The sequence below is a fragment of the Carcharhinus amblyrhynchos genome, chromosome 21, assembly GCF_965287045.1.
Source record: "Carcharhinus amblyrhynchos chromosome 21, sCarAmb.v2.hapA, whole genome shotgun sequence".
Lineage (NCBI taxonomy): Eukaryota > Metazoa > Chordata > Chondrichthyes > Carcharhiniformes > Carcharhinidae > Carcharhinus > Carcharhinus amblyrhynchos.
Window position 1 is genome coordinate 24,254,073 of NC_137344.1, and position 26,936 is coordinate 24,281,008.

The 26,936-nt window shown below is 39.2% G+C and overlaps 1 protein-coding gene across 4 annotated transcripts in view; it reads left to right on the forward strand.

Annotated features, from left to right (window-relative positions):
• Positions 1-23,164, forward strand: part of gps1 (G protein pathway suppressor 1) — a 58,314-nt gene extending 35,150 nt beyond the window's left edge. For all 4 annotated transcript variants that reach the window (XM_080208842.1, XM_080208843.1, XM_080208844.1 and 1 more), the window contains 5 exons: positions 1,029-1,134; positions 4,205-4,285; positions 6,630-6,767; positions 11,403-11,537; positions 20,279-23,164. In XM_080208842.1, the coding sequence (XP_080064968.1) occupies positions 1,029-1,134; positions 4,205-4,285; positions 6,630-6,767; positions 11,403-11,537; positions 20,279-20,353 (535 nt within the window). In that variant the 3' untranslated portion in view covers positions 20,354-23,164. The remainder of the gene's footprint in view (positions 1-1,028; positions 1,135-4,204; positions 4,286-6,629; positions 6,768-11,402; positions 11,538-20,278) is intronic.
• Positions 23,165-26,936: the final 3,772 nt, after the last annotated feature.

Sequence of the window (26,936 nt, forward strand, 5' to 3'; positions counted from 1 at the left end):
CTAATAGTACGTGGAAACAAACTAACAAAGAAAATCACACAACACAACATGTATGTGTACCAGTAAACCACATGAAATACTTGCACCATTACCATTGTGTAACTTAATAACATTAATTCACTTTTTTTATCCTGCAAACTATGATTCATTCAAAGGAAATGTCATTTGTCCAAAAGCAAACAGGATGGTTGACTCATCAGATGCCTGCTTAAATTTGACCGCAGTAATGACCTTCATTACTATTCACTGGTGATGTTTGGCTGTACTTTTGAGTCTTTGATCTGAATTTCTTTTCTGAGTCTACGCCGTCTCATGCACTTCTCGTACAATTTAGTGATATCACTCTCACCTCATGAGTTAGAGGTTGTGACCTGAAGAAAATACTTTTAGTTGTGCAGTAGAGCACAAGCTTATCATTAATGACATTGCCTTAGATATTCTGTGAATACAGTGATGCTAATGATTCTTAGAAGCAGTTTGAATGTCCTGCATTATTGATGTGCCTGGGCTGCTTAATACCCACTTGTACAACAGTATAACCCAGAGAATATAACCATATAACCTCGACGTACAAGGGGCATGTGTCCCCACAAACTGCTCTTGTACTCCTGCAATAACACTTGGCAAGAAAAGGCCTACTGAAAAATTAAAACATTCCAATAATTAATACATGAACTTCTGAATTTTTGTTTATATTAATATAGGTTAAATTTATTATTGCACTAAAAGAATTTTGCACTTCTTGTTATTAGCTGAAGATGGTGCCCAAAAGCTAGTGGCCTGCATCTCCTTCAAGTGAAAAATGGTGCATGCCTGAAGCAGCCTGAAAAGGAGGAAAAAATGAAAGAGGCTAAAATATGACAGCTGATATAATTTATCTGCACCAAGCTAGAGTAAATCTATGAATAAGAAAACACTATTATATACCATTGTTATTGCAAATCGAAAATGTAAATTTGGCACTGGATATTGCATTGTTAGTAAACTGATGAATCTTTATCTTAACATTTATTTTTCTTCACTGCAAGCTCTTTTAAGTTATTCCTTGAATTGGAGCCTCAAGTTCGAGACATTATCTTCAAGTTTTATGAATCAAAATATGCTTCCTGTTTGAAAATGTTAGATGAAATGAAGGTGAGTTAGAATCTGAAAGATCAGAATTTTTTTTTACATAAATAGGATGAGTGGGTGCATTATGATCCATCTTAAATTCTCCCCATTCACATGTTACTTAACAGGCCTATACAATATATTTCACATATATTGTCTGCATATTTTCTTTTGGTTGCAGATGTACACATTAATGTAGATGTTGAGACATACAGTTTGATTATCTTTCAGTCCTGTTGCACATGGTTAAATAAACAACAGCATTATGTATTTGAATATGTGAAGCTATAGACAATTATGCATGATGCTCAGGTAGCACCACCTGGACCATTCAGTATTGGCGAATAACAGATAATCCATGGAAATTGATTTAGGACCCTGACAAAAGATTTTAGTAAAGTAGAACATCTGTCTGTTTTTCGTCTGTGGCAACTGTTAATTTTGACGATATTATGTCTGCATTTATATTGAAGTATAATACAAAACAGGACAAGCTGTTTCACTTTAAAAATTTCACTTTGGAACCAAGAAAGTTTAATAGGAAAATTAATAGCGAGACACTAGAAACTGGAGGAACAGAAGTATTTGTGGATGTCAAGCACACAAATCACCTAAAGTTGGTGCACAGATACAAAGATTGATTTAAGATGCTAATGAAATGTTGGCCTTTCCTTTAAGACAGATAAAGTACAAAGGGGAGGAAATATGCTTCAGCTGCACAGAGCTTTTATATTATCTGGGCTCCACATCTCTGGAGGAAACCAATTTTGGTCAAATGCAAATTTACCAAATTATTAAAGGGCTTAATTGTGAGGGTCAGTTGCACAAAATAGGGTCTTATTCTCCTGAAGTGTAGAAGGTTGAGGGTGATCTAATTAAATTACTTCAAATTAATAAATTATTTGGTAGAGTAGATACAATGAAGTTACTTCCTCTGATGGAGTGATTCAGAACAAGGGGACATGATAAAATTAGATGCTCGGCCATTTAGGAATGAAATCAAGAAGCATCTTTTCACACAAAGGATATTGGAAATGTTGAGTTTTTTTTCCTTAAAAGATCGTGGTTACTGGATGAGTTGAATTTCAAGAGAGGACAACAGATAATTGTTAAACAAATATCGACAGTTAAAGATGAACGGCAGGTGATTTGAGATACGATACAGTCAACCTTATCTAATTGAATGATAAATAGGCTTGCGGGGCTGAATAACCTACTCTTCTGCTCCTTTCTTAGTGAGAAACTGATAAAATGAAATAATGAAAACAACTTGTTATTTAGCAAAACCCAGTATTTCTCATTCCAACCTTGAAGAAAACAGTCAAAAAATGGAAAATTTAAATTCAGAGTGTGGAATTTTCCAAAAATCTGTGTTAGATTCAGACTGAAAACCAAAGTAGAACAGATGCATGGTTGAGTTTTCACTCTAAGTTTTCTGGTCACTCAAGGGCATGGTTTGCAGCATCACGTTGATAGGGTGGGCCTGATAGATCAATGTGCCATTTATAAAAGGCTTCCCAATCTGCATTAAAATAATTTCCCCCCACAACACAGAGGACCTTCCTCATAAGCATTAGTGCATCCTGCCCCCACCAAGGAAGTATCACCTTATAGGCGTTGCCCCAGCCCAACTACACACAAGGGAACCAACCGAAGGGGCTCCTAAAATTACCTACACTATGGGGTAATTAGTCGTGTCCCTCACCACCTGGGGGCTGTACTTACTTTTATGCCCCTAGCGTGGTCATCGCAACTGGTTTTTGTTTTTGAAAACCAATAGTGATTTGCAATGGCGTGATAAGTGGGATGATATAGTGAGTTCAGAAGTAGCAGCATTTAGCCCAATACTCTGTCACACATTTATTCCAAAATATGCTACTCAGACTCGCACCCTTCATGGGTGGGACATTTGTGATTACATAGTAATGTCTGAAGATCACCAACTATTTGTACTGCGTTTGTACATATTTCTGTAAGGATCCAAGGATTTTACAACCATTAACTAGGTTGTAAGGGAAAGTGATTTATAAGAAAATTTCCTGTCCATTTCAAGCTGGTTGCAACCAGATAAGTGACTGAAGCCATCCTTGAATTTTAATCAAGCATTGTTCAGATTTGTGCATTTGTGCAGATTTTAGCCGCTTAATTTTACTTGGGCATAGCCTAATGCCCCATCTCCAAAGAGGATAGCAATCTAATGAGAAATGTAGATATATTCCACATCAGAGATGTTACTTTTTCTTCAAATCAGCTCATCCTTCACAACAATCTTCCCTTCATTTGGATTTTGCTCCTTAGAGTTTGTCTCTATATGAAGCATATATCTACGCAATCACATAATCTGTAGATTTCTGCCATAACATTGCTTAATTCATATTTGCCTTGGCTCATCTGCTGCCAAAACCCCCATTCATTCCTTTGTTAACTCAACTTGACCGTACATTTCTGACCAGCCTCCCACATTTTACACTTTATAAATTTGAGGTCATCCGAAACACTGCTGCCTATGTCCTCCCAAATCCTAGTCACCCATTATCCCTGTGCTTGCTGATCTAGATTGCCTTCCAGTCAAGCAACCTTATTTTTACAATTTTTTTACAATTATCAGTCTTTTCAAATCCCTTCATACCCTCACTCCTTTTTATCCTTGTAATCTCTCCTGGCCCTGCAACCCTTCAAAAAAACCGTGACCAATGCTTAAGGATCCCTGATTTTAATTGTGCCACCTTTGGTAGTCATGTGTTCAGCTGCGAAAGCCTTAAGCCCTGGAATTCTTTTCCTAAGTTACTTCACCTCTCCACTTCAGAACATTCTTGTGAAGCACCTTGAGGTATTTTATTACATTAAAGGTGCTATACCAGTTGTTACTGTGTAAAGAGGCCAGGAAGTGATAGTTGTGGTTCACAATGAAAATCTCATGAATTAATAGACTACCCCCTCATTTTCTATGTTGTATTTTTTCACGAGCCTATTTGACTAGAAAAAGATTATTGTAGTGCGGCATTGGTGGCTCATTTTCTCATCAATTATATGTATCTTTTTGCTTTTCTCCCCTCACGTTCTCTCTTGCTGTCCCTTTCCTCCCTTATAACAGGACAACCTTCTATTGGACATGTATCTAGCTCCCCATGTTAAGACACTCTACACACAAATCAGGAACAGAGCCCTCATTCAGGTACGTTGAGAAGATACTATCTTTGTACCTAAGACTCTTAATTATTTTTCAACTACAAAATACTTTGTTTTTAATTTTCACTTTTTTTTGTAATCATATTCTTTTCATGAATCCATTTTTTGTATTCTGATTGTGCCACTCCTTCCTGACTACTTGATTTGAACTTTAGTAGAGTGTTTAAATTGTGAAATGTAATTTTAAAATATCTCAACAAAATTTGATTATAATATATCTTCCTTTGTTAAGTTATAATCTATAGGCAATTAAAAAATAGATCATAGTTGGTTTCATAGTTTCTTTCCTCCTCCAATTTCCAGGCTTTTAAACCTTTTACCTAATGACTACTTCCCGATTTATCTCATGCTTTTAAGTCTTGGTGGCATCTGTACCACAAACCATGGGTCTTCATCTTGGTTTTGCAAGTGCTCTCCCCACTATTGATGTGAGGAGCAGAAACAAAAACAGAAAGTACAGAAGGTTAGGGGGCATTGAGTTGGGGGTAGGGTGTTAGCGTGGATAGGGGATTGGCTGTCAAATAGGAGGCAGAGAGTGGGTGTCAATGGGTGCTATTCAGATTGGCAGTTGGTGACCAGTGGAGTGCCCCAGGGATCGGTGCTGGGGCCTCAGCTATTTACCATTTATATAGATGATCTGGAGGAGGGAGCCGAGTGTAAGGTGTCGAAATTTGCTGATGACACAAAGATAAGTGGAACGGCAAATTGTGTGGAGGGTGTGGAAAGTCTGCAGAGGGATCTAGATAGGCTGAGCGAGTGGGCGAGGACCTGGCAGATGGAATACAATGTTGGCAAGTGGTGAGGTTATCCACTTTGGTAGAAATAATGGTAGGAAGGACTACTACTTACAGGGCGAAAAGCTGCAGCATGCTTCGGTGCAGAGGGACCTGGGGGTCCTTGTGCATGAATCACAAAAACCCAGCCTACAGGTATAGCAGGTGGTCAGGAGAGCAAATGGGATGCTGGCCTTCATAGCAAGGGGGATTGAATATAAAACTAGGAAGGTCTTGCTGCAACTGTACAGGGCACTGGTGAGGCTGCAGCTGGAGTACTGTGTGCAGTTTTGGTCGCCGCACCTGCGCAAGGATATTTTGGCCTTGGAGGGAGTGCAGAGGAGGTTCACTAGGCTGATACCGGAGTTGAGGGGGTTGAGCTATGAGGAGAGGCTGAATAGACTGGGCTTGTACTCGTTAGAGTTTAGAAGGATGAGGGGAGATCTCATTGAGACGTACAAGATGATGAAAGGGATGGATAGGGTAGAGGTGGCGAGGTTCTTCCCGCTCAGAAAGGACAGCAGGACTAGAGGGCACAGCCTCAAGAAAAGGGGGGGGGGGGGGGCGCAGTTTAGAACGGAGTTGAGGAGGAACTTCTTCACTCAAAGGGTGGTGGATCTCTGGAATTCTCTGCCCGTTGAAGTGGTTGAGGCTACCTCGCTAAATATATTTAAGACGCGGGTAGATAGGTTTTTGGTAGGCAAGGGGATTAAGGGTTATGGGGAGAGGGCGGGAAAGTGGAACTGAGCCACTTCAGATCAGCCATGATCTTGTTGAATGGCGGGGCAGGCTCGAAGGGCTAGATGGCCTACTCCTGCTCCTATTTCTTATGTTTTTTTTTCTTATGTTCTTACTTGAAATTCTCAGCAGGCCTGACAACATCTGTAGAGAAGGAATCAAAATCTGGAACCAGACTTCCTCAGAAGGTTCACTATTGGAGTCCCCCTAGACTTCTTCCAAGTAGAAATCACTAAACTAATGAGAATTTGTGCTATTAGTCTGACTGTTTTAAAAAAAAAACCCTGAAAAACTTAACACCTTATTGAATGAGGTGCAACTGAGTTTTCAACAACATGATAAGATCATAATTACTGCTGAATATTCACACTGATTATTCATAGCTAAATTTCTCTATTGTGATAAAACATTTCTTCATGATATTTCTATTTCTACCTGAACCCACGGGTATGTTGCAATCATTTATTTCGCTGTCTGTAAAATTTGAAATAAAATCAGTGCATTTTATTTCCTGGCTTTCTGTCTGTGGGAATACTTGAATTAATTGGCAATTCACCCTGTTTGATGATATCACTGTTGCTTGATGTCTGGAGATGCACTTGACTTGGTGCCAGGTTCAGACTGATGCCAGGAAGAGGGAAGTCCAGAGTTTGTTAGATCCTGTTGACAAACGTTCCGCAAGGTCAGGTGATCACAGTCGCTTTGGCACTGCCCGTGAAATCATGCAAAAATATCTAAATGTTACCTTCTTAGTAAACCTATGATCTTAGAATGTTGGATTTCACCAGCCCTGCCTAAAGGCCATTGTGTTTTTTTAAGTATTTCAGTCCATATGTTTCTGCTGACATGAACAAGATGGCCATTTCTTTCAACACCACAGTGGGTGCACTGGAGGATGAGTTAACACATCTTATCCTGGAGGGATTAATCAATGGTAGAATTGATTCACATAGCAAGGTAAGACTTAGCTGTCAGCTCCATTTTGTGAGAGATCAGATTCATAGGAAGTACTGTATATTCAAGAATCACTTGAGTCCAATACTGATTTTGCATGTTTACACCTATACAAAAACTCTGTTATTATGTTTTGGGTTGTGCATTTCCTGACTTCGGCACCTGTAATAATTAAAATGAACTATTCCATTATTATTATTATTATTATTATTATTATTATTATTATTATTATTATTATTATTATTCCATTATCACCTCTTCTCTATTGATTTGGTTTGAGAATGTGAAAGAACTATTGCTAAGATTATGTTCAATTTGTGATATTATGATAAGTTTTTAATGTTGGAAGAATTATGAATACCTTCTTTTTATGATCTTTCTGTTCCCCTTCATGATTTCTGGGAATTCAAAATGGCACTAGGAAAGACTTGACTATCTGTTTTATCTAATCTATTTCTATTTCTAGCCTTTTTTCTGGCTAACTGCCTAACCTAACTGATGGAGTGCCCTAGAATGTGTGAACTTGACTACAGTGTTTAAAAACTTAATGAGCAATGCTTGAAATAATTGCTTACCATTTACTAAATCTATAATGGATCTTAGAGTGTGAGGTAATTGGAATAATTACATGCTAAATTATAACTAACTCAATAAGCATTACAATATAATTCACTTTTCCATTCTTATGTTCTAAAACAAAACCTGATAAAAGATTCTGTTTTTTGTAATTGCTTTCTAGAAATGAAGTATAAGAATCCTCACAACACCAGGTTAAAGGCTTAAAGGTTTATTTGGAATCACGAGCTTTTGGAGCGTTGCTCCTTCATCAGGAGAGTGCTGCTCACCTGATGAAGGAGCAGCGCTCCGAAAGCTCATGATTCCAGATAAACGTGTTGGGCTTTAACCTGGTGTTGTGAGACTTCTTACTGTGCCCAGCCCAGTCCAATGCCAGCATCTCCACATCATAGAAATTAACTGTTAGACCACATGGTCCTGCAAGTCTGCTGTGCCATTCATAGTTGATCTTGGGCTCCAACTCCACTTAATACCCATTCCCTATATCCCGGATTCCTTGAGAGACCATCAGCCTTAAATGTATTAAATTATGGAGAATCCACAACTCTGAGGTAGAGAATTCTAACAATTCTTTAAAATTAACTAATTTCCCCTAATTTCACTTCTGTATGATCGGCCCCTTGTCCTGAGACTGTGTCCTCACATTTTAGTTTCCTTGACCAGCAGAAACAATCTCTCAGCATCTACCTTATCAAGCCCCTTCAGAATTTTGCAAGTTTCAATGAAATTGTCTCTCATCCTTCTAAACTTCAGAGAAAATAGACTCAATTTGCTCAGCCTCTCATCATTGGACAACCCTGTCATCCAGGGACCAATTTAATGAATCTTTGCTGCACCACCTCCAATGCAAGTATATCATTTATTAAATGTGGGCACCAAAACTGCAATAGTACCCCTGATGTGGTCTCACCAAAACCTGCACAACTCTAAGAAGACTTCTTTCTTCCTATGTGCCAGTTTCCTTGCAATAAAAAACAAGGTGCCATTTTCCTTTCTACTTGCTTAGAATTCTCTACCTCAGAGTTGTGGATTCTCTATCAATTAATTCGTTTAAGGCTGCTGGTTTCTCAAGGATTCAGTACAACATTTGGTTGTACCCATATGTTAACTTTTTGCATTCCCTGTATAGGCACACCCAAGTATCTTTGAATATCCATACTTACAAGTTTCTCACTTCAAAAAATATTCAGCCAGTCTTTTTTTGACTAAAGTGAATTTTACACTTCCCTGCATTGTAGTTCATTTGCTATCTTATTGCTCACTCACTTAATCCATCTGTATCTCTTTGCATCCTCTCTCTGTCCTCCTCACAGTTTACCTTTCCACCTAGCCATGTATCAAGTGTAGACTTAGATACTTAACTTCTTATCTCTTCACTCATTAATATAGATTGTAAATAGCAGAGGCCTCAGCACTGACTGTTGGGTACTCTATTTGCTACGTCCTAACTTTAAAAAGTACCATTTATGCCCACACTCTACTTTAAATCTGTTAAACAATCCTCTGTCCGTTCTAATGGATCTAGTCAGGATGTGTCCTGCCACTGGATGCAGATGGACATGGGAGTAGAGAATGAGGCTGACAGTGCAACAACTCTCCCTCACTTAAATCCAATTCACACTCAAATCACCTTCATAAGTCTATCATCCAAAAATCCTGTGGGGATGGATGAGCAATGAAGCAGCAGTTGTGATACTCTGGAAGTTGTAGCTGCAAACTTGCAACAGGCCACTCAGACCGTGGGGTCATCTTTTATTGAATCAAAGCAGTGGTGAAACCTGGCAGCCACCTGAGCAACTGAGCAGCCCTTTTCAGGACCATGCTGCTCACTTCCATAGTCTGAGGAAGGGGCTGGAAAAGATGCCCCCACACATTGCCTGCTTCACCAAAACTGGCCACCTTACAACAGCTGGTCGGCATCACTTTAATGGTAGCAATGTCAAAAAGAGAAAGAGAGCAAATATAACGCATCTCACTTTTTATATGTGGAATGTGTGTACACTCATGGACAATGCCCATGCTGATAAAGCAGAACAGAGAGGGTTCCCTAGTGGGTAGAGTGCTAGTCTGATATAAAGTTGACATTGTCGAACTTTGCGAAACCTGTCAAGGTCAACTGCACGAAATAGGGGCACGATGCACATTCTTCCAGAGTGATTGAGCTAAAGAAAACTAGCGGGAGGCTGATGTAGGCATCGCAGTCAAAAATGAATTGGTGAATAAGCTGACCAACATTCCAAAGGGTCTAAATGACCACCTCATGTCACTCAAGATCCCACTGGCAGGCAAGAAGCAAGCTGCCACCATCAGCGCACACCCCAGAATGACTAATCCTGATGTCATCAAGGAGAAATTAAATGAAGACCGCCACTCCCTCATTTTAGCGACATCAAAGACAGACAAGCTGATCATGTTTGGTGATATTAACATTAGAGTGGGCACAGATCACTAAACATGGGGAAGTGTTATCAGCAAAAAAAAAACACATGATCTTACTCAGGAGTAGTTATCCTGTGAAATCGTCCTACTTCAAATCCATTCATTTTTGTGAACCTCTGCTAATATCATTCCAAACCAACTGTCAGAAGTTCTACAGATAGCTCGATAGAGCTCTTGTCGCATAAGGTTATACGGTCCACGGAGCTGTATTTTTACGTACCAGTACTCTACTAAGAATTCACAAAATTTCCTTCCTTAAAAATACTCAGGCTGATTCTAACATAATTGAGTTATCTGTGCTGGATGTTAATGACTTTCACACCCAAATTCCCCTTCAAAATAATTGCTGATAATTCAAAATCTGCACTGCATGAAGGGTAGGGCAGGATGTAAGGCAATACTCTACTCATGCATGTATGTTCATAGATAGGAAGCAATAGGATGCCACACAGGATGTGACACAGTGGTTAGCACTGCTGTTCCACAGCGCCAGGGACCCGGGTTTGATTCCTGGCTTGGGTCACTGTCTGCGTGGAGTTTGCATGTTCTCTCTGAGTCTGTGTGAGTTTCGTCGGGGTGCTCTAGTTTCCTTCCACAGTTCAAAGATGTGCAAGTTAGGTGCATTGACCATGCTAAATTCTTCCTCAGTGTACCCAATCAGGCACTGGAGTGTGGCGATTAGGGGATTTTCACAGTAACTTCATTGCAGTGTGAGTGTAAGCCTACTTGTGACTAACAAAATAAACTTTAAACTTTAGTTTTTAAAAAATATAGTGCAGATAGCTTGCCTAAACTGATTGCACTTGTTGACTTTCTAAAATTTGCCAAATGAATCCAGTGCTGATTTTTCAAGGCCATGGTAAAGCATTTCTATTTCAAGTAGTTTAATGAATATATCTCATTTTACTTGGGAGAACTGAACTGCAAATTGCAATTGTCATGCAGGAAGCACCCAAATGCATGACATTCTTCTGAGACCTGAGGAAATGTATCCCAAGGTGTGGTTACAAATTCATCTTTTTGGAATTTCTGCTTCCTGAAATGATTTGATTATGTAACATAGTCAACTCATATGCTCAAATGATATAGATGGATGACGTTAAATTTTACAACTTTTGGAGGGGGGGATTCAAATTGCCTCTGCAAGATGAATCTTAATTAATTATTTTGGCATTAAACTACTAATACAAGTCTAACATCAAACTACTTAGATCAAGCCTTGAGATATAAGCTGCATGGGTTCAATGCCTTTTTTGATTCCTACATTTTTGGTTTTTAAATAGTTCTCAGTGAAGTCACTCGATAGTATTAAACATCTACTGAAGAACAGATGATGAATATTGATTGAGTATCTTATTCAGGGCAGTGTCAATTCAAACAACAAAGCACAAATATTTATTTCACATTTGTATTTGTGTAATATGTAGAATGGCCAATAATGTAATCTGACCTGCATGGGATCTGTACATTTAACCAGGTTACAATATTGCTTTTAGTTAATGTACAAACTTCGTCATTCAACATAATATTGATGATGATTAGATTATGCAGTGGTATCTTTAATTCAGAAATAAGAATGGACAAGAAGATATTTAAACTGATTTATTTTCTGATTGGTTATAGATTCTGTATGCCAGGGATGTAGATCAACGCAGCACAACATTTGAAAAGTCCTTGCAGATGGGCAAAGAGTTCCAAAGAAGAGCAAAAGCCATGATTCTCCGAGCTGCCATTCTGCGCAATCAAATCCATGTTAAGGTACTTGGGCATTAAATGATAACTAAGTCAAGGTACAAGGTAGATTTCAGTGTAAGCCTAACTAGTGGATTTGCTGTAATGCAAACTAAATGAATGCATTGGCTGTTTAAATACAGGTGTATTATCTATTCTGTGTTTCCATCCATTTAAAGTTGCAAAGTTTATTGAATGAGTACTTCTGAAATCATTAAATTTTAACTTTTGTGAGAAGTATGTGATATATATACCCCCCCCCCGGGCTACTCGTGTACTTAACGTGGAATAAACAAACAAAGGAGAATGCAAGTTTTCAAGTTTCGTTTATGCCATTTCAATAAACCTTTCCTTGTTTAAAAAATACTTTATGCCCTTCCAAAATGCTATCTGTTCAAATTTCAAGGACTGTAATGTAGATCCCGCTAATGAAAGCTTTTAAAAATATAGTTTTTTACATCCTGTGCCTGTTCTAATGTTATCTTTTCAGCTGGCGTCTGGTTTCATTTCCTTACCCCTTACCTTTGTTTTTTTTTAAATGTTTCTTCCTTGAAGTATTTATTCGATTTCCTTTTATTGACATAGACTCTGTCTCAATGGACGCGCATTGTAAAGAGTTCTATGTTCTTCCCTCTACCCACTTTATTATTCTAGTGATAATCCATCTGAATCCTCTTTTACTTATTTACCAAGTAAAGATAACATTCTGTCACTATTTACCCTCTCGAAACTTGCCATAATTTTGAATCACTCAGAATTCCTGTCTTAATATTTCTCTGTTTCAGAAAACTGTCAATTAAGCCTTTCTTCAAAATTGGTGTGCAAATATAATACCCCTTGCATCATATTTTTACTACTTTATGTAGTAATCAACTTGTCACATCAGACTCAAGATGTGACAAGACAAGTTGCTTGCTACATAAAATAGTCAACTATTTGCCATGCACTAAATAGGAAAATGCTTTATTCAGGAGTCAGAGTAACCTCTGATTGACGTGACCATCACATTACAAACTGAAAAAGATTGCTCTGAGCAATACCATGGGAAATAGTTATAATATAAAAACTTCAAAAGTTTGCACCAACTATCTTTCACACTTAAGAGTTCTCACACCATACAATTCAAATTTCTGTACTGCAGTTTTCTTTTAAAAGGTGGAAAGAAACAAGAGCAGTGATTGCAGTATTCAGGAAAAATACTAAAGGGTGTAAAGTAGAAGAGCTGCTGTGTCTGCAGACACATGGCACCATGGCACAGTGGTTAGCACTGCTGCATCACAGCACAAGGGACCTAGGTTCGATTCCAATCTTGGGCGACTGTCTGTATGGAGTCTGCACGTTCTCCCTGTGTTTGCATGGGATTCCACTGAGTGCTCAGGTTTCTTCCCACAGGTTAAAGATGTGCGGGTTAGGTTGATTGGCTATGTTAAATTGCCTCTTAATATGAGAGTTAATATGTAGGGTTACGAGCATAGAGCCTGTGTGGGATTGTTGTTGGTGTAGGCTCAATGGGGGCGAATGGCTCCCTTCTGCACTGTAGAGCTTCTATGAATCTATGATTAGTGAACTTTCTGTGGACAGCTTACAATACAAGCTTATCTCTCGTTAAGTAAGGAGATCAAAACTGTACATCAATGTCCTGTACTGTTGCAATAAGACTTCTCCAGTTTTATACTCCATTCCCCTTGCCCTGAAGGCTAACATTCCACCTACCTTCCTAATTACTAGCTTTAGTTGCATGCTAACCTTTTGGGAAAGACAATCCAAAGTTAAAGGATCAAAAGTCCCACAAAGCAGAGAATGAGACAGAAAAGAGTTCCAGGAATACTGTGAAGTTAAAGAAACAAGGACGGGAATCTAAAAAAAGTTCTGTTCAATAAAGTTAAAGATCTCTGAGCTAAAGGAACAGCTGCAGGAAGCATATTTAAAGTCAGCTTCTGAGACGCTAGAGGTCCAAGGTGACCCAAAGGTTTGTGATACCTTAATACAGCCTCTCGGGCAACATTGTTCCGTTGGCATGCTCAGTAACAGAGAGATTGTGTGGAAGCTTGAATGTATTGGTGATCCAAAGCAGAGGAATACTGGAGGGAGAGGGTGGAACTCTGGAGGTGGATCCTAGGTGAAGCTAACCAAGAGAAAATGTTGTTTGAGGCGTGTTCTTCGAGAGTGGAATTTGGAAACTTGTGTGAAAGTCAGAGTTCCAGTGAGACCATTTGGCTTGCAATGTGACAAGGCTCTTTGGGTGGGGGGATTGATAAAAATCTGCAGAAGTTGTATTGGGTGGCATCTGTCACTTGGTTTCACAGTGTACAGTGTCTAAACACATTTCACCTATTGATTTACATAAGTTGTACTCACTGAAAACATTAAGCACAATATAGATTTTGTAATTTGTGTCATCCTCAGAAATCTGTAAATGTATAGCTGGGGTGAAGGTATAGTGAATTATACCTTTCCCTCTTTGAATGTTCTATTCTTAAAAGTTCATTGGCAGTTTTGTGACTCTTCAGTAGCTGCCATCCATGTATCTCAACAAAAAATAAAAGTTAGGATCTATCAAGTCAGATTCAATCCTAGGATCTGACTTTTCTAGTAATAATATCAGCTGGGATTGTAACACCCTCTCCAGTTAATAATGTTCTGCTTTACTATTCTTCCTGCCAAAATGGGCAATGTCACATATTCCCATATTATGCCCTATCTGCCAACTTTTTGCCCACTTGCTTAACCCAGGTATTCCACATTGTGTCATCATCTATCTTCACCCATGCCTCAGCCCATCTTATCTTATGCCAGAACTTTCAACCATACTACAGATTTGACTATTCCAATACTCTGGTTGAAGTCCTGTTCTGCTTCCGCCAAGAGCCTAAGCTCATCCAAATCTCTGCTAGTTGTACCCTAACTCGAACCAAATTCTGTTCACTCATCAGGTCTTTGCTCATTGACTTGCATTGAGTCCTGGTTCATTGGTCCCTTGTTCAAATCCCTGCATTCCCTTGCCCCTCCTGACCCCTCTAACTCCTCCAGCCCAGCAACCTTCTGGAAACTTTTTGTGTACCTCCAATTCTGATCTTCTGTGAATCCCACTTCCTCTGCCTCACCATTGCCAACTCTGCCTTCAGCTGTTTTGGATTTTAGCTTTGGAGCTCACTCTCTTTGTATCACTACCTTTCTTCTTGAAGACCTGCCATAAAACCTGCTTCTTTGATCAAGTTCTGATCACCTGTCTTGATAAGTAGAAAGAAAAACAATGCTATATTTATATCGTATCTTTCACTATCTTAAGATGCACATCACTGGATTTCTTTATTCATTTCTGGGACATGGGTGTCACTGGCTAGCCAGCATTTATTGCCCTTCCCTAGTTGCCCGAGGGCAGTTGAGAGTCAGCTACATTTAGAAAGTATTTTAAAAGCGTAATCGCTGTTGTAGTATTGAGAATATTTCTTTGATTCAGGGTTTTTGGTCTCATTTTGTTGTTTGGGACAATTGTACCATCAATGCAAGCTGCTGTACAGAGCAAGCGACAGAATCAGGGGAAACAGTATATAGAGCGTATGAAGAAACTACGATAATTTTAATTTTGATCAGTTTATCTTAAGTTGCAAGTAATTTAGCCCACCTAGCGTTGAAGCTATTTTCCAGATGTTTACTGTAACAGTTGTCCAGCTTGCAGTTATTTAGAACTTTTTAAAATGAAAGCTTGATTTAAATGTTAATAAGCAAGTAGTATGTAGAGGAGGTGGCCATATGCATAGGTGCAAATTTCAAAATTTTGTTGACTCATAATTTGTATTCTTAAGAGTTGCATATAACAGATCAGAAGGGGCTGTGCCAGTCACTGAATAACAAGTGGGAAAGAAAAAGTGAAGTTAAAAAAATGGCCAGTCAATAGCAGCAACTGATCTTTAAACAAAAGAGAAGACAAACTTAATCAAAGACCTTCAAATTTGTTTAAACAATCCTTTCAGCTGCAACATGCTTTCTTCCCTGTGCTGAAGAGGTTTGAGGTTTGTATATTAAAAGTGCTGAGTGGGTTGCGATATTTCAGATTGTGTGGCATCCTGCTGGTCCAGGCTCAGTCTGATATAAACATCAACCTTTTGAAGCAATACCAGTTATGCCTGTAGATGGCACAGTGATCAGGCTTTTCAATATCGTGTATCACACATTGATGATTGCCAGAGAAATTAACAGTCAGTATCAAAATAAGTTGTGAGTGCACATTTCTCAAGCCCTATTCAGTCATCTGGCAGCCATTTGATAAAGGGTGTTCTTTTAAACAAAAATTGATTAATCTCATACACCTCTCCTGACACCCAACCCTGCTGCATGACTTATCTGCTTTCCACCAATGACCAAACAAAAACTCATTGCCTGCTCACTATATTGACAGGATTAACCTCAATTGCACCCTGCCTACCAATGCACTTTTCTGACTCTACCACACATGGCTGAGGCCCACTGAATCTTCTGCTCTTTAAACTGCCCACCTTCCATCCTTCCCACAAGTACCTGTATTCTGTTATCCATTTTGGCCAAATGCGATCTCTCACTGAGAACCAGCAACATCTGCAATCAGTGCGTCCATCTCCCGTCAAGCAGCAGTCCGCACTACAGATAGTTCTGGGAATTAGCATTTTATTCAGAACTGCAGAATTAAAATAATTTTGTTACACAAATGACACTGTATCTAGAAATGTTCAGCTCTGTGGTGGTGGCTGGGTCCTAGAACATGATCCCATTTAAATCAACTACACCGAGGTTTCAGAAACTTTGGACTGGGCGATTTCTCCTGCTTTACAGTTTGAGGATGGTGACCTTAAAACCAAATTTGGCTGGTTTTGTACTGTTTTCCATTTCTTTATTGGTAATCACCAAATCAGATTATTATTGATATGTTTGCATTTAATCAAATCAGACATTTAATTGATCGTCTTGATAGTTGAGACCTAATTTCAGACAATCAGTTTTTTCCCCATGAATGAGTGACACCCTGAAATATGATGCTTTCTGCTGGAACACCTTTTCAGTGGTGCATAAAAAAAAGTTTAACCATTAGTGTAAATATTTGCAATGTTGAAGTAGTCGGGTTGATGTGTTAATTTGTGTTTTAGTAAATAACTCAACAGTTTTGTGAGAGGGGATCTTGTAACACCATAGTAGTTATGTGTTTCTGTTATCCATTGAACAAATAACAAAAAAAATTACAGCACGGGGACAGGTCCTTCGGCCCTCGAAGCCTGCACCAACCATGTTGCCTGACTTAACTAAAACCCCATACCCTTCCGGGGACCATATCCCTCTTTTCCCATCCTATTCATGTACTTGTCAAGATGCCCCTTAAAAGTTACTACTGTATCTGCTTCCACTACTTCCCCCGGCAACGAGTTCCAGGCACCCACTACTCTCTGTTTAAAAAATCTGTCTCATACATCTCCTTTAACTCTTGTCCCTCGCACCTTAAACCTATGCCCTCTAATAATTGACTCTTCCACCTTGGGAAAGAGCTTCAGACTATCTACTCTGTCCGTGCCTCTCATAACCTTAGAGCCATAGAGGTTTACAGCATGGAAACAGACTCTTCGGCCCACCTTGTTCGTGCTGCCCTTTTTATTTTAAAGCCAATCCTGCATTTGGCCCATATCCCTCTATATCCATCTTATCCATGTAACTATCTAAATTCTTTTTAAAAGGCAAAATTGTATCCGCCTCTATTGCTACCTCTGTCAGCTTGTTCCAGACACCACCCTTTGTGTGAAAAAATTGCCCCTCTGGACACTTTTGTATCTCTCTCCTTTTGCCTTAAACCTATGCCCTCTATTTTTATACTCCCCTACCTTTGGGAAAAGATATTGACTATCTAGCTGATCCATGTCCCTCATTGTTTTATAGATCTCTATAAGATCACCCCTCAGCCTCCTACTCCAGAGAGAAAAAGTCCCAGTCTATCCAGCCTCTCCTTATAACTCAATCCATCAAGTCCCGGTAGCATCCTAGTAGATCTCTTCTGCAATCTTTCTAGTTTAATAATATCCTTTCTATAATAGGGTAACCAGAATTGCACACTGTATTCCAAGTGTGGCCTTAGCAATGTCTTGTACAATTTCACCAAGACTTCTGTATTCAGTATTCTGACTAATAAAAGCAAGCATGCTGAATGCCTTCTTCACTGCTCTGTCTGCCTGTGACTCCACTTTCAAGGAGCTATGAACATGTACCCCTAGATCTCTTTGTTCTGTAACTCTCCCAATGCCCTACCATTAACTGAGTAGGTCCTGCCCTGGTTCAGTCTACCAAAATGCATCACTTCGCATTTGTCTAAATTAAACTCCATCTGCCATGGAGACTTCTTGTAGGCTTGTATTAGGTCTCCCTTCAACTTTTGTCGCGCCAGTGAGAACAAACCAAGTTTCTCCAACCTCTCCTCATAGCTAATGCCCTCCATACTAGGCAACATCCTGGAAAACCTTTTCTGTACCCTCTCCAAAGCCTTCACATTCTTCTGGTAGTATGGCAACCAGAATTGAACACTATATTCCAAGTGCAGCCTAGTTAAGGGTCTATAAATCTGCAACATGATGTGCCAATTTTTAAACTCAATACCCTGGCCGATGAAGGCAGGCATGCCATATGCCTTCTTGACTACCTTCTCCACCTGCATTGCCACTTTCAGTACACCCAGATTCCTTTGCCTATCAATACTCTGAAGGCTTCTGCCATTTACTGTATATTTTCTATCTGTATTAGACCTTCCAAAATGCATTACCTCACATTTGTCTGGATTAAACTCCATCTGCCCCCTCTCCACCTAAGTCTCCAACTGATCTATATCCTGCTGTATCCTCTGATGGTCTTCATCGCTATCTGCAAATCCACCAACCTTTTGCGTCTTCCGCAAACTTACTAATCAATCCATTACATTTTCCTCCAAACCATTTATATATATTACAAACAACAAAGGTCCAGCACTAATCCCTGAGGAACACCACTTGTCACAGCTCTCCATTCAGAAACGCACCCTTCCACTGCTACTCTCTGTCGTCTTTGACCGAGCCAGTTTTGTGTCCACCTTGCCAGCTCACCTCTGATCTCTTGCGACGTTACCTTCTGCACCAGCCTGCCATGAGGGACCTTGTCAGGAGCCTTACTGAGTCCATGTAGACAACATCCACTGTCCTACCCTTATCAATCATCTAACTCTACAGTTAAATGAACTCCACAGTTGACTATATTATTCTCCTATTTCTTGCCAAGTTTACTTTTTAACCAATACTTAATGTTAAGCAAACAACTGTTATTTATAAATGAATTTGGTTGATATAACATTTCTGGAGGCTAAGGTTATGAAAACCATTCAGTGATACAATGGTCAGCACTGCTGCCTCATAGCATCAGGGACCCAGGTTCAATTCCCAGCTTGAGTTACGGTTTGTGTGGAGGCTGCACGTTCTCCCCTTGTCTGCAGGTGCTCGATTTCCTCCCACAGTCAGAAAGACGCGCTGGTTAGGTGGATTGGCCATGTTAAATTCTCCCTCAGTGTATCCGAACAGGCGCCGGAATTAGGGATTTTCACAGTAACTTCATTGCAGTGATAATGTAAGCCTACTTGTGAAACTAATAAATAACTTTAAACAATTCTCAGTTCAGATAATATACTCAACTTACTATTGAGATTTTGACCTGATACGCGTTGGTTTAAAAGGTTGCATGGCATTTGCTTTATTTTGTTAAAATTCAATTTTGCATTAGCAACTGATCATGTAATTCCATGATGTGGAGATGCCGATGTTGGACTGGGTAAACACAGTAAGAAGTCTCACAACACCAGGTTAAAAGCCCAGCAGGTTTATTTGGTAGCAAAAGCCACTAGCTTTTGGAGCACTGCTCCTTCATCAGGTAAGTTCTGTTCACAAACAGGGCATAGAAAGACACAAACTCAATTTACAAAATAATGGTTGGAATGTGAGTCTTTACAGGTAATCAAGTCTTAAAGGTACAGACTCTGCCCTGTCATCTGTCGTGAAGGCTGCCTTGGAGAATGCTTACCCGAAGATCAAAGGTCGAATGTACATTGGTACATTGGGGAGACCATGCACACGCTATGACAACGGATGAATGAACACCACTTGACAATCACCAGGCAAGAGTGTTCTCTTCCTGTTGGGGAACACTTCAGTGGTCCCGGGCATTTGGCCTTCATGACACACGGCAACGCAGAGTTGCTAAGCAGAGACTGGTAGCCAAGTTCTGCACACATGAGGACGGCCTCAACCTGGATCTTGGCTTTATGTCACACTATCTGTAAACCCCATTAGTTGCCTAGGCTTGCAAAATCTCACGAACTGTCCCTCACTAATTGGAAACAATACACATCTCTTTAACCTGTGCTTAACCCTCTCACCACTCACATTGTCTGTACCTTTAAGACTTGATTTCCTGTAAAGACTCTCATTCCAACCGTTTCTTTGTAAATTGAGTTTGTGTCTTTATATGCCCTGTTTGTGAACAGCGCTCCCGCTTATCCGACGAAAGAGCACCACTCCAAAAGCTAGTGGCTTTTACAACCAAATAAACCTGTTGGACTTTAACTTGATGTTGTGAGACTCCTTGCCAGGTAATTCCATACATTAATGGTTAATGGTCTTGTCATTTATTTAGTTAGTTACTGATGTAGGTGTTCCAACTTGCCTTGATAAGCAAATATCCCAGGCACTAAAACTATGACTGTCCTCCATTAATTGTTTTTTTTTATTTCCCGACAGTCCCCTCCACGAGAAGGAAGCCAAGGTGAACTTAATTCTGCAAACAGTCAAACTCGAATGAGCACCAATATGTAAAGAAATAAAGACCCTGTTAAAGAGGAACCAGCGCTGTGTGCTTTGCCTTCCACAGTTCTGTCAACAAAGAACTGCTTTTTGGCTTTAAAGAAATTCAAACAATTGTAGAAGTGAACCTCTATCCTGCTGTTTTTGGGGGCATGAAGAAAGTTTTGTTGTTTAAATTGAACAAAAGATCCTTTGGATTAAAGAGGAAGATGAACTGTGTACCACAGGATCCAAATCTTTACTTAAAAACATTTTTTTAAATTGTTTTCAGGATCCTAATTGTGATCTGTGGGAGAGAGCTCTGAACAGTCAAGTGACAAGGTTTTAGTTTCTACAAAACTGTGAAAAGCGTGCTGGAATAATAAATGGAGGATTTTGTACCAGTGAATGTGTTACTGTTAGTTCATGAGTAGTAAAGGCCCATGACTGGAATGGAGCAAGTATGATTGGGTTATGGGAGCCTTTCGCACAAGTAAAATAAAAGCAGTGACTATCATTGGTGCGATATTCTATTCATTCCTGGGGCATTGTTGAAAAGTGCTTTTAAAAGACCTGTCACAATGGTGTAAAGTTGTGATTATACTGAGTTTTATTGAAAAGTTCCATTGTTTTTTCCACCATTTTAAAATTATTCTTTTCCACTGCCACTTGTTTTCCTTCAGCCAAAAGGTTGGAGTGGCTGTGCCATAGCTTCCTGCAGCTACCAGCAGTCCTGTTTTGTATTTGATGAAATACTTACTCCTCTGGGTAGACCTGGAAGCATGATTCCCCTTTGTTTCCCCACCACTGCTGCCTGGTAATGTTTTGTAACCACAAGAATTGACATAACTCTTTAATAGAAGATTTTTAATCTTTAGTAACAAATCTTTAAATAATAAATAAAGTTCCCTCAACACAGGAATTAAGTTATACAACCACATATTTAATCCAGTGATCAACTGCTAAAACATCAGGGCCATCCTGAACTATCCATTTGGATTTCACTAGTTATCAGTTTTACAACACTTTTCAACAATGCCCAGGGAAAGAAAAGTTCCCTTTCTTCATTATTCTCAATGTCTGGTGTCTCTAATTTTCCCATGAAACTGTAAGATGTCATAGTTGATGATCCGTAATTGGTTGTTAGATCACAACAGTAATTGTTGGCTCTATCTTACAAGTATTTTAAAAAAAACCTCATGAAACTGGTATGAATTCTCCATTAGTTTAAACTTTAATGCTCTATGTATGATACAAGTTCTTCAACTCTGGCATCACTCCCAAGCAACATTCAAAATAAAAGTATGGTTTATTTTATTTAATAAAAGGAAATTTAATTACAAATTTGCAGTAGCAGTAAAACACAAAAATAGAAATATAGAGAATATATAGAGAGAATGTCTTGCTGTTATCAGTGACTTGCAGGGTTTTTTAAAACAAGTGTGAAAATAGTGACGTGGGAATGCTGGTAGGACTTGTTGCTTTAACACAAGTGAACCTGTGGAGCTTACTGTTATTGGTGAGAGATTTGGTTTCTTCTTTGGGTGTGCGTTGCCTTGTGGAAAATTTCAAGCTCTTCAAACTGCTCCTGAAGCACTACATTTGCAAGTTATTGTTTTCAGTTTTGACTTCTGTAAATTATCTTTGGAACACACCCACAGAATAAACACATCACCAGCAAAGAGGAAAGCTTTGTCCCTTGATCTTTTAACTGTTCTGTTTACGGGCAATACAGTAACTAGTTTGACATTTTTGTTTCTGTATGTTCCTTTTTAATTGTACAAACTGTGTGATGAGGACTGACTCATTGTCATGTCAGAATAAAAGAAATGGTATTTCTTGTTACAGCTGTAATACATTACACATCAGCAATACAATGTTTTCCACATCAATTTAGAGTCAAATTTTGTAATTATATGAGAAACATTAGTTATGGAGGCTTAGTTAACATTTTCAGTGACTGAGGAAGTTGTCTGAAGTCAAGCTTATTTGCCCTTTAAAAGCTGAAAAAAAGCACAAATGATTACCACCCTTTAATCGTTATCTCTTTGCCTACTCAGCTATCCAGTTGCAATTACAGTTCCCGGGACTGGTTGGCAGTGTGTATACTGTTCTGCTTTCCTCCCGCAAATTGGAGCATAGACAATATCCCTATGTCTTGAATGGGAGGATGGGCAGTGGTAGATGCAACAGTGCCATGCCACCTTTTTGTCCAGAATTTGTCCCATCTCAGACAGGAAATAAAATTACCTTTTTCACTCTTTCTTTCAGCCAAAAATGCAGCTATGACAGTTTGTGTGGTGCTGTATAATGTAAACAGCATGGAGTAAATGGACATAAGTAGCAATCTGGTCCATGCTACCCAAGTTTTAAGCTCTGCTTTGTTTTGATTTGATCTTTGGCAGAATAATCTCTGTATTCACTGCGTAGGGATCAAATTAGTTGCCTTGTAGAGTCTTGGATGAATACTTCATATACTTGCAGGATGCCATGTTGAAAAGCCAGCAAATGGTTTGAAAGGAGGAATTGCTAAAACATACAATTGTTTCTTTTCAAGGCTCTGTTTTTTGACGAATGTTAATTTCTGTTGACAGCGCAGAGGCATCTTCTAATTGGCAACTAATCAGGAAAAAAAAAGTGTTACTTGAGGCTTTTTGCATACTTACTAAAATCGGCCTTTTCTCTTGTGAAAACATAGGACCCTCTGGTATTTGGTACAGTTTTGGTTATATTTTCTTATACATTAGTGCACGATATTTAAAATGTATGAGTGTTTACAATGGGATTACTTTGATTTTGTTTTAAAAAGGATCAAACAAATATAAAGCCACGTTTACCTCAATATTACGTGTTCATCCTTTGTCCCAGTTTTTCCATTATTCAATCTGTAGGCATTATGTTGAAAAGTTTTCCAGGCTCAGACTTGGTCTCCCCAGCATAGAATCTACTGGGCCACATTTGCGCATGTGAATGCAAGGTAAGTTTCAGTGAACCAATCACGAAGGAAAATAGGATCTACGATAATGGTGACATTTGAGTAAATGCACAGTCAGTAAATCCAAAATCATTCTTTGCTTGGTCGTCATTTTCCTGTTCATTTTCTACTTTAAACCTGTAATTTCAAATTACCAACTCATTCCTGGTAATTTATGCTCCATGACTATTGCAGAAAGTTAAAGTTTATACTATTTTGCTGAATTTCAGTGTACAAAAAGATGCACCAGAAAATGTTACTCTTATTTGACTTAATTTCCTGAAAGACATTGATATGCAAATGAAAATATGGCAAACTGATATTTAACAAACTGACCAAATAAATGTGGCTGGGAACTAATTCACCCAGATTTTTTAAAAAACGTGTTCTCATCTTACACTAATTAACTATCAGTCCCTCAAAAGGGAAAATTTCTCCATTTGTTGACTCTTAAACGTTTACAATTCAAGTAAGATGAAATAATCATTGGATTTGGTGTAACTGAATCCCATTTGGACAAAGGCATTACCATATTTTCGTGTTATGTTGTACAGGACATCCCACTTGGCTTGTGTTTTTAAAAGTTGAAACTTAATTTCGCTCTGCCTTGTTTTTCATCTGGTAATAGATTTTGTGTCTGTTTTTGGAGATATAGGGTAGGAAAGAGACGGAAATAAAGGAATGTTTATCAGTAATGGAGGGAGATTGGAAGCTTCAGAGCAAGCTTCCTACAAGTGGTGTTTTGGGAGTTAAACAAAATTAACTTTCTTCCACATTCATTCTTCCCCTTGGATCCTGTTAAGGACAAAATAACAAATAACATGCTTCAGGTTTCTATAAAATAGGAAGCCATAATTATGATCATTTGATTCCTTCCTGGTTGAGTGTCCCATTTCAATCTTTAGTTTCTTTTTAACCTCTTTCATTGGAGCTGTGATCTCCCATTAACAATTCTAGAGAGAGGTTGAAGTACAATATCATCTTTTTGGCTTCCATCAAAGTTTAATTCTTTTCTTTCTGGAATGATTTGTTGTTAATAATGAAGATGCTGTAGCATTGTTGGCAGACATTTTTTAAATTTTTGCTTGCCGAATTTCTGTTCACCAGGAGTTAGGCATCAGTTTTGAGACTACATTCCTTATGAAAAGAAAGTACAATTGCTTCAGTTGAGAGAGAAAGTTGCTCATCACAAGAAATTGTGCTCTATGGTAGATCTAAGCTATTTTCTTAGGCCCAGGCATGGAATCATCTTGTGATGAGTGGGGTGACACTTTTTGGCGCTTTCATGTTACAGCAGCATTGTTTGTTGCACCCTAAAGGTTGATATGACTAGAATTGCAATTTGCTGCTTAACCTACTTGCCTGTAAGTCACACAGGGGAGCTGTGCTTCCAGAGTTGTTCCAGGTTGCACCAGGGTCAGCCATGCTTGCTTAATGCAAGATCTGCTGATCTGTGGTTGCTCCATTGGCATTCATGTTTGCATAAAGATCCTTGAATTATTTGTAGATGTTTGTTATGATATATTTAAATCAGAAATTGAAAACTCAGATTCCATCCTTGGTAAAGTCCATTTATTAGTCACAAGTATGCTTACATTCACACTGCAATGAAGTCATTGTGAAAATCCCCTAGTCACCATGCTCCAGCGCTTGTTCGGGTACACTGGGGGAGAATTTAGCATGGCCAATTCACATCTTGGGACTGTGGAAGAAACCAGAGCACCCAGTGGAAACCCACACAGACACAGGGAAAACGTGCGAACTCCACACAGTGACCCAAGCTGGGAATCGAACACGGGTCCCTGGCACTGTAAGGCAGCAGTGCTAACCACTGTGCCACCAATCCGCCCCTTTGAGCTAGGATACTCCTAGATAACCTGGAGTTAGAATTAAATTTTGGAGATCTTTTGGATTTGATCTTGCTGTTTACCCCAATGAAATCCTCCAACATTGAATGATGCACTTCAGTAATATATTAAGGTTATAGTATCCCACATGAGAAACATAGGCTGGCCTAAAGGTAAGTAAAGCGTGGGTTAAAAAGTTAATAGCAGTGGGGGTGATGTATTGTCAGAGTTGAAAGTCACCAGAATTGACGATGGGTAGGATATGGGATTTGAAACTTAACTGTTGGTTGAGCAAGATTTTAAGGACTTGTGAGACATGCTTTAATCAACATACATGGTTGAGGGATGGAATGAGTAGCAAAGGAGTAGAATTTATAGAGGGCGCTGTTCTTCTCAATCTTCAATTGAACAAAATGTTGACACTCTTGTGACTTGGTACAGACCATACAATCTGATAACCAAGGAAGTTGAGGAAAGTATGTTGTCAGCATAAATAAGTAAGATTGATACCATGCTGGTGTATTTGTCACTGAGTAGCAGCACATATATATATTTTATATATAAGAAAGCAATTTTTGGATCCTTGGAGAATGTAGGAGGTTACTTGGGGTAATGAAAAGTTGTTGCTGGAATTGTGCAAGTCTAGTGACATCGTGCTGATCAGCTGAGAAGTGACAGAGGAGAATGGTGTGATCAATCATCATCATATCCTGCAATGAGGATAAAGAGCGAGTGCATTGTAATCTCATTCAAAGAACTTACTCCTGATTTTAACCATGGTGGCATCGATGCTGTAAGTAGGAAAGAAAGACGCCGGACTCAAACAGAATCAAATGGAGCTTTGGGAAAGATGAGCACATAACAAGGTGGGCCCAGCAATTTATTTTCTTTGTATCTGGAATGGAATTTTTCACTTTCGTGGTGCCATCATTTGTAATTTGACAGAAAATTGGTATGTTCTCTTAGCTGTTCTGAGTTTGAGTGGCCATTGGACCTGGATTTCACTATGTTCTGTTTGACCCGCTTCTTTCATTGTTTTTTCAAATTGTCTTTAATAGGATTTCATTTAATAAGTGCTGCAACAGATTTCTAAGGCAAAAATATACTCAACCATTGCAGGATTTGTAGCGTGAGCAGGTTGCTTGTTGAAGGCTTGTCGATTCATGTATTCAGCTTGTACACTGATAAGAAAGAAGTTGTGAATTGAGTACAGACAAAGCTTGAACAGAATTTCATACCAAATAAATAACGGAGAGCTTACATACAAACCTGAACTGAATTTAGAAATTCAGAAGTATATTTATATATTCTATGGTGTAACTCGTGGACATAAAAAAAACTCTTACTATGACTAAGGGCAGAATTCTCCCATAGAATAGCATCCCTACTGTGCAGAAGGAAGCCTTTTGCCTCATCAAGTCTGCACTAGCTTTCTGACAGAACATCTTACCCAGGCCTACCCCTGCCTTAACCTCGTAACCCCATACACTTATCCTGCTAATCCCCCTAACTTAGGCACCTTGGGATACTAAGGGACAATTTGGCATAGCCAATCCACCTTATCTGCACATTTTTGGACTGTGGGATAAAACTGAGCACCCAAGGGAAACCCATGCAGATGCAAGGAGAATGTGCAGACTCCACACAAGATAGTCACCCAAGGCTGGGTCCCTGGCATTGTGAGGCAGCAGTGCGAACCACTGTGCCACCGTGGTCCAGGGGCAAGGATCGGGTGCATTTCCTACTGCAGACACTAATGGGATATCACGCCGTTTCTTCAACCCCAACTTTATCA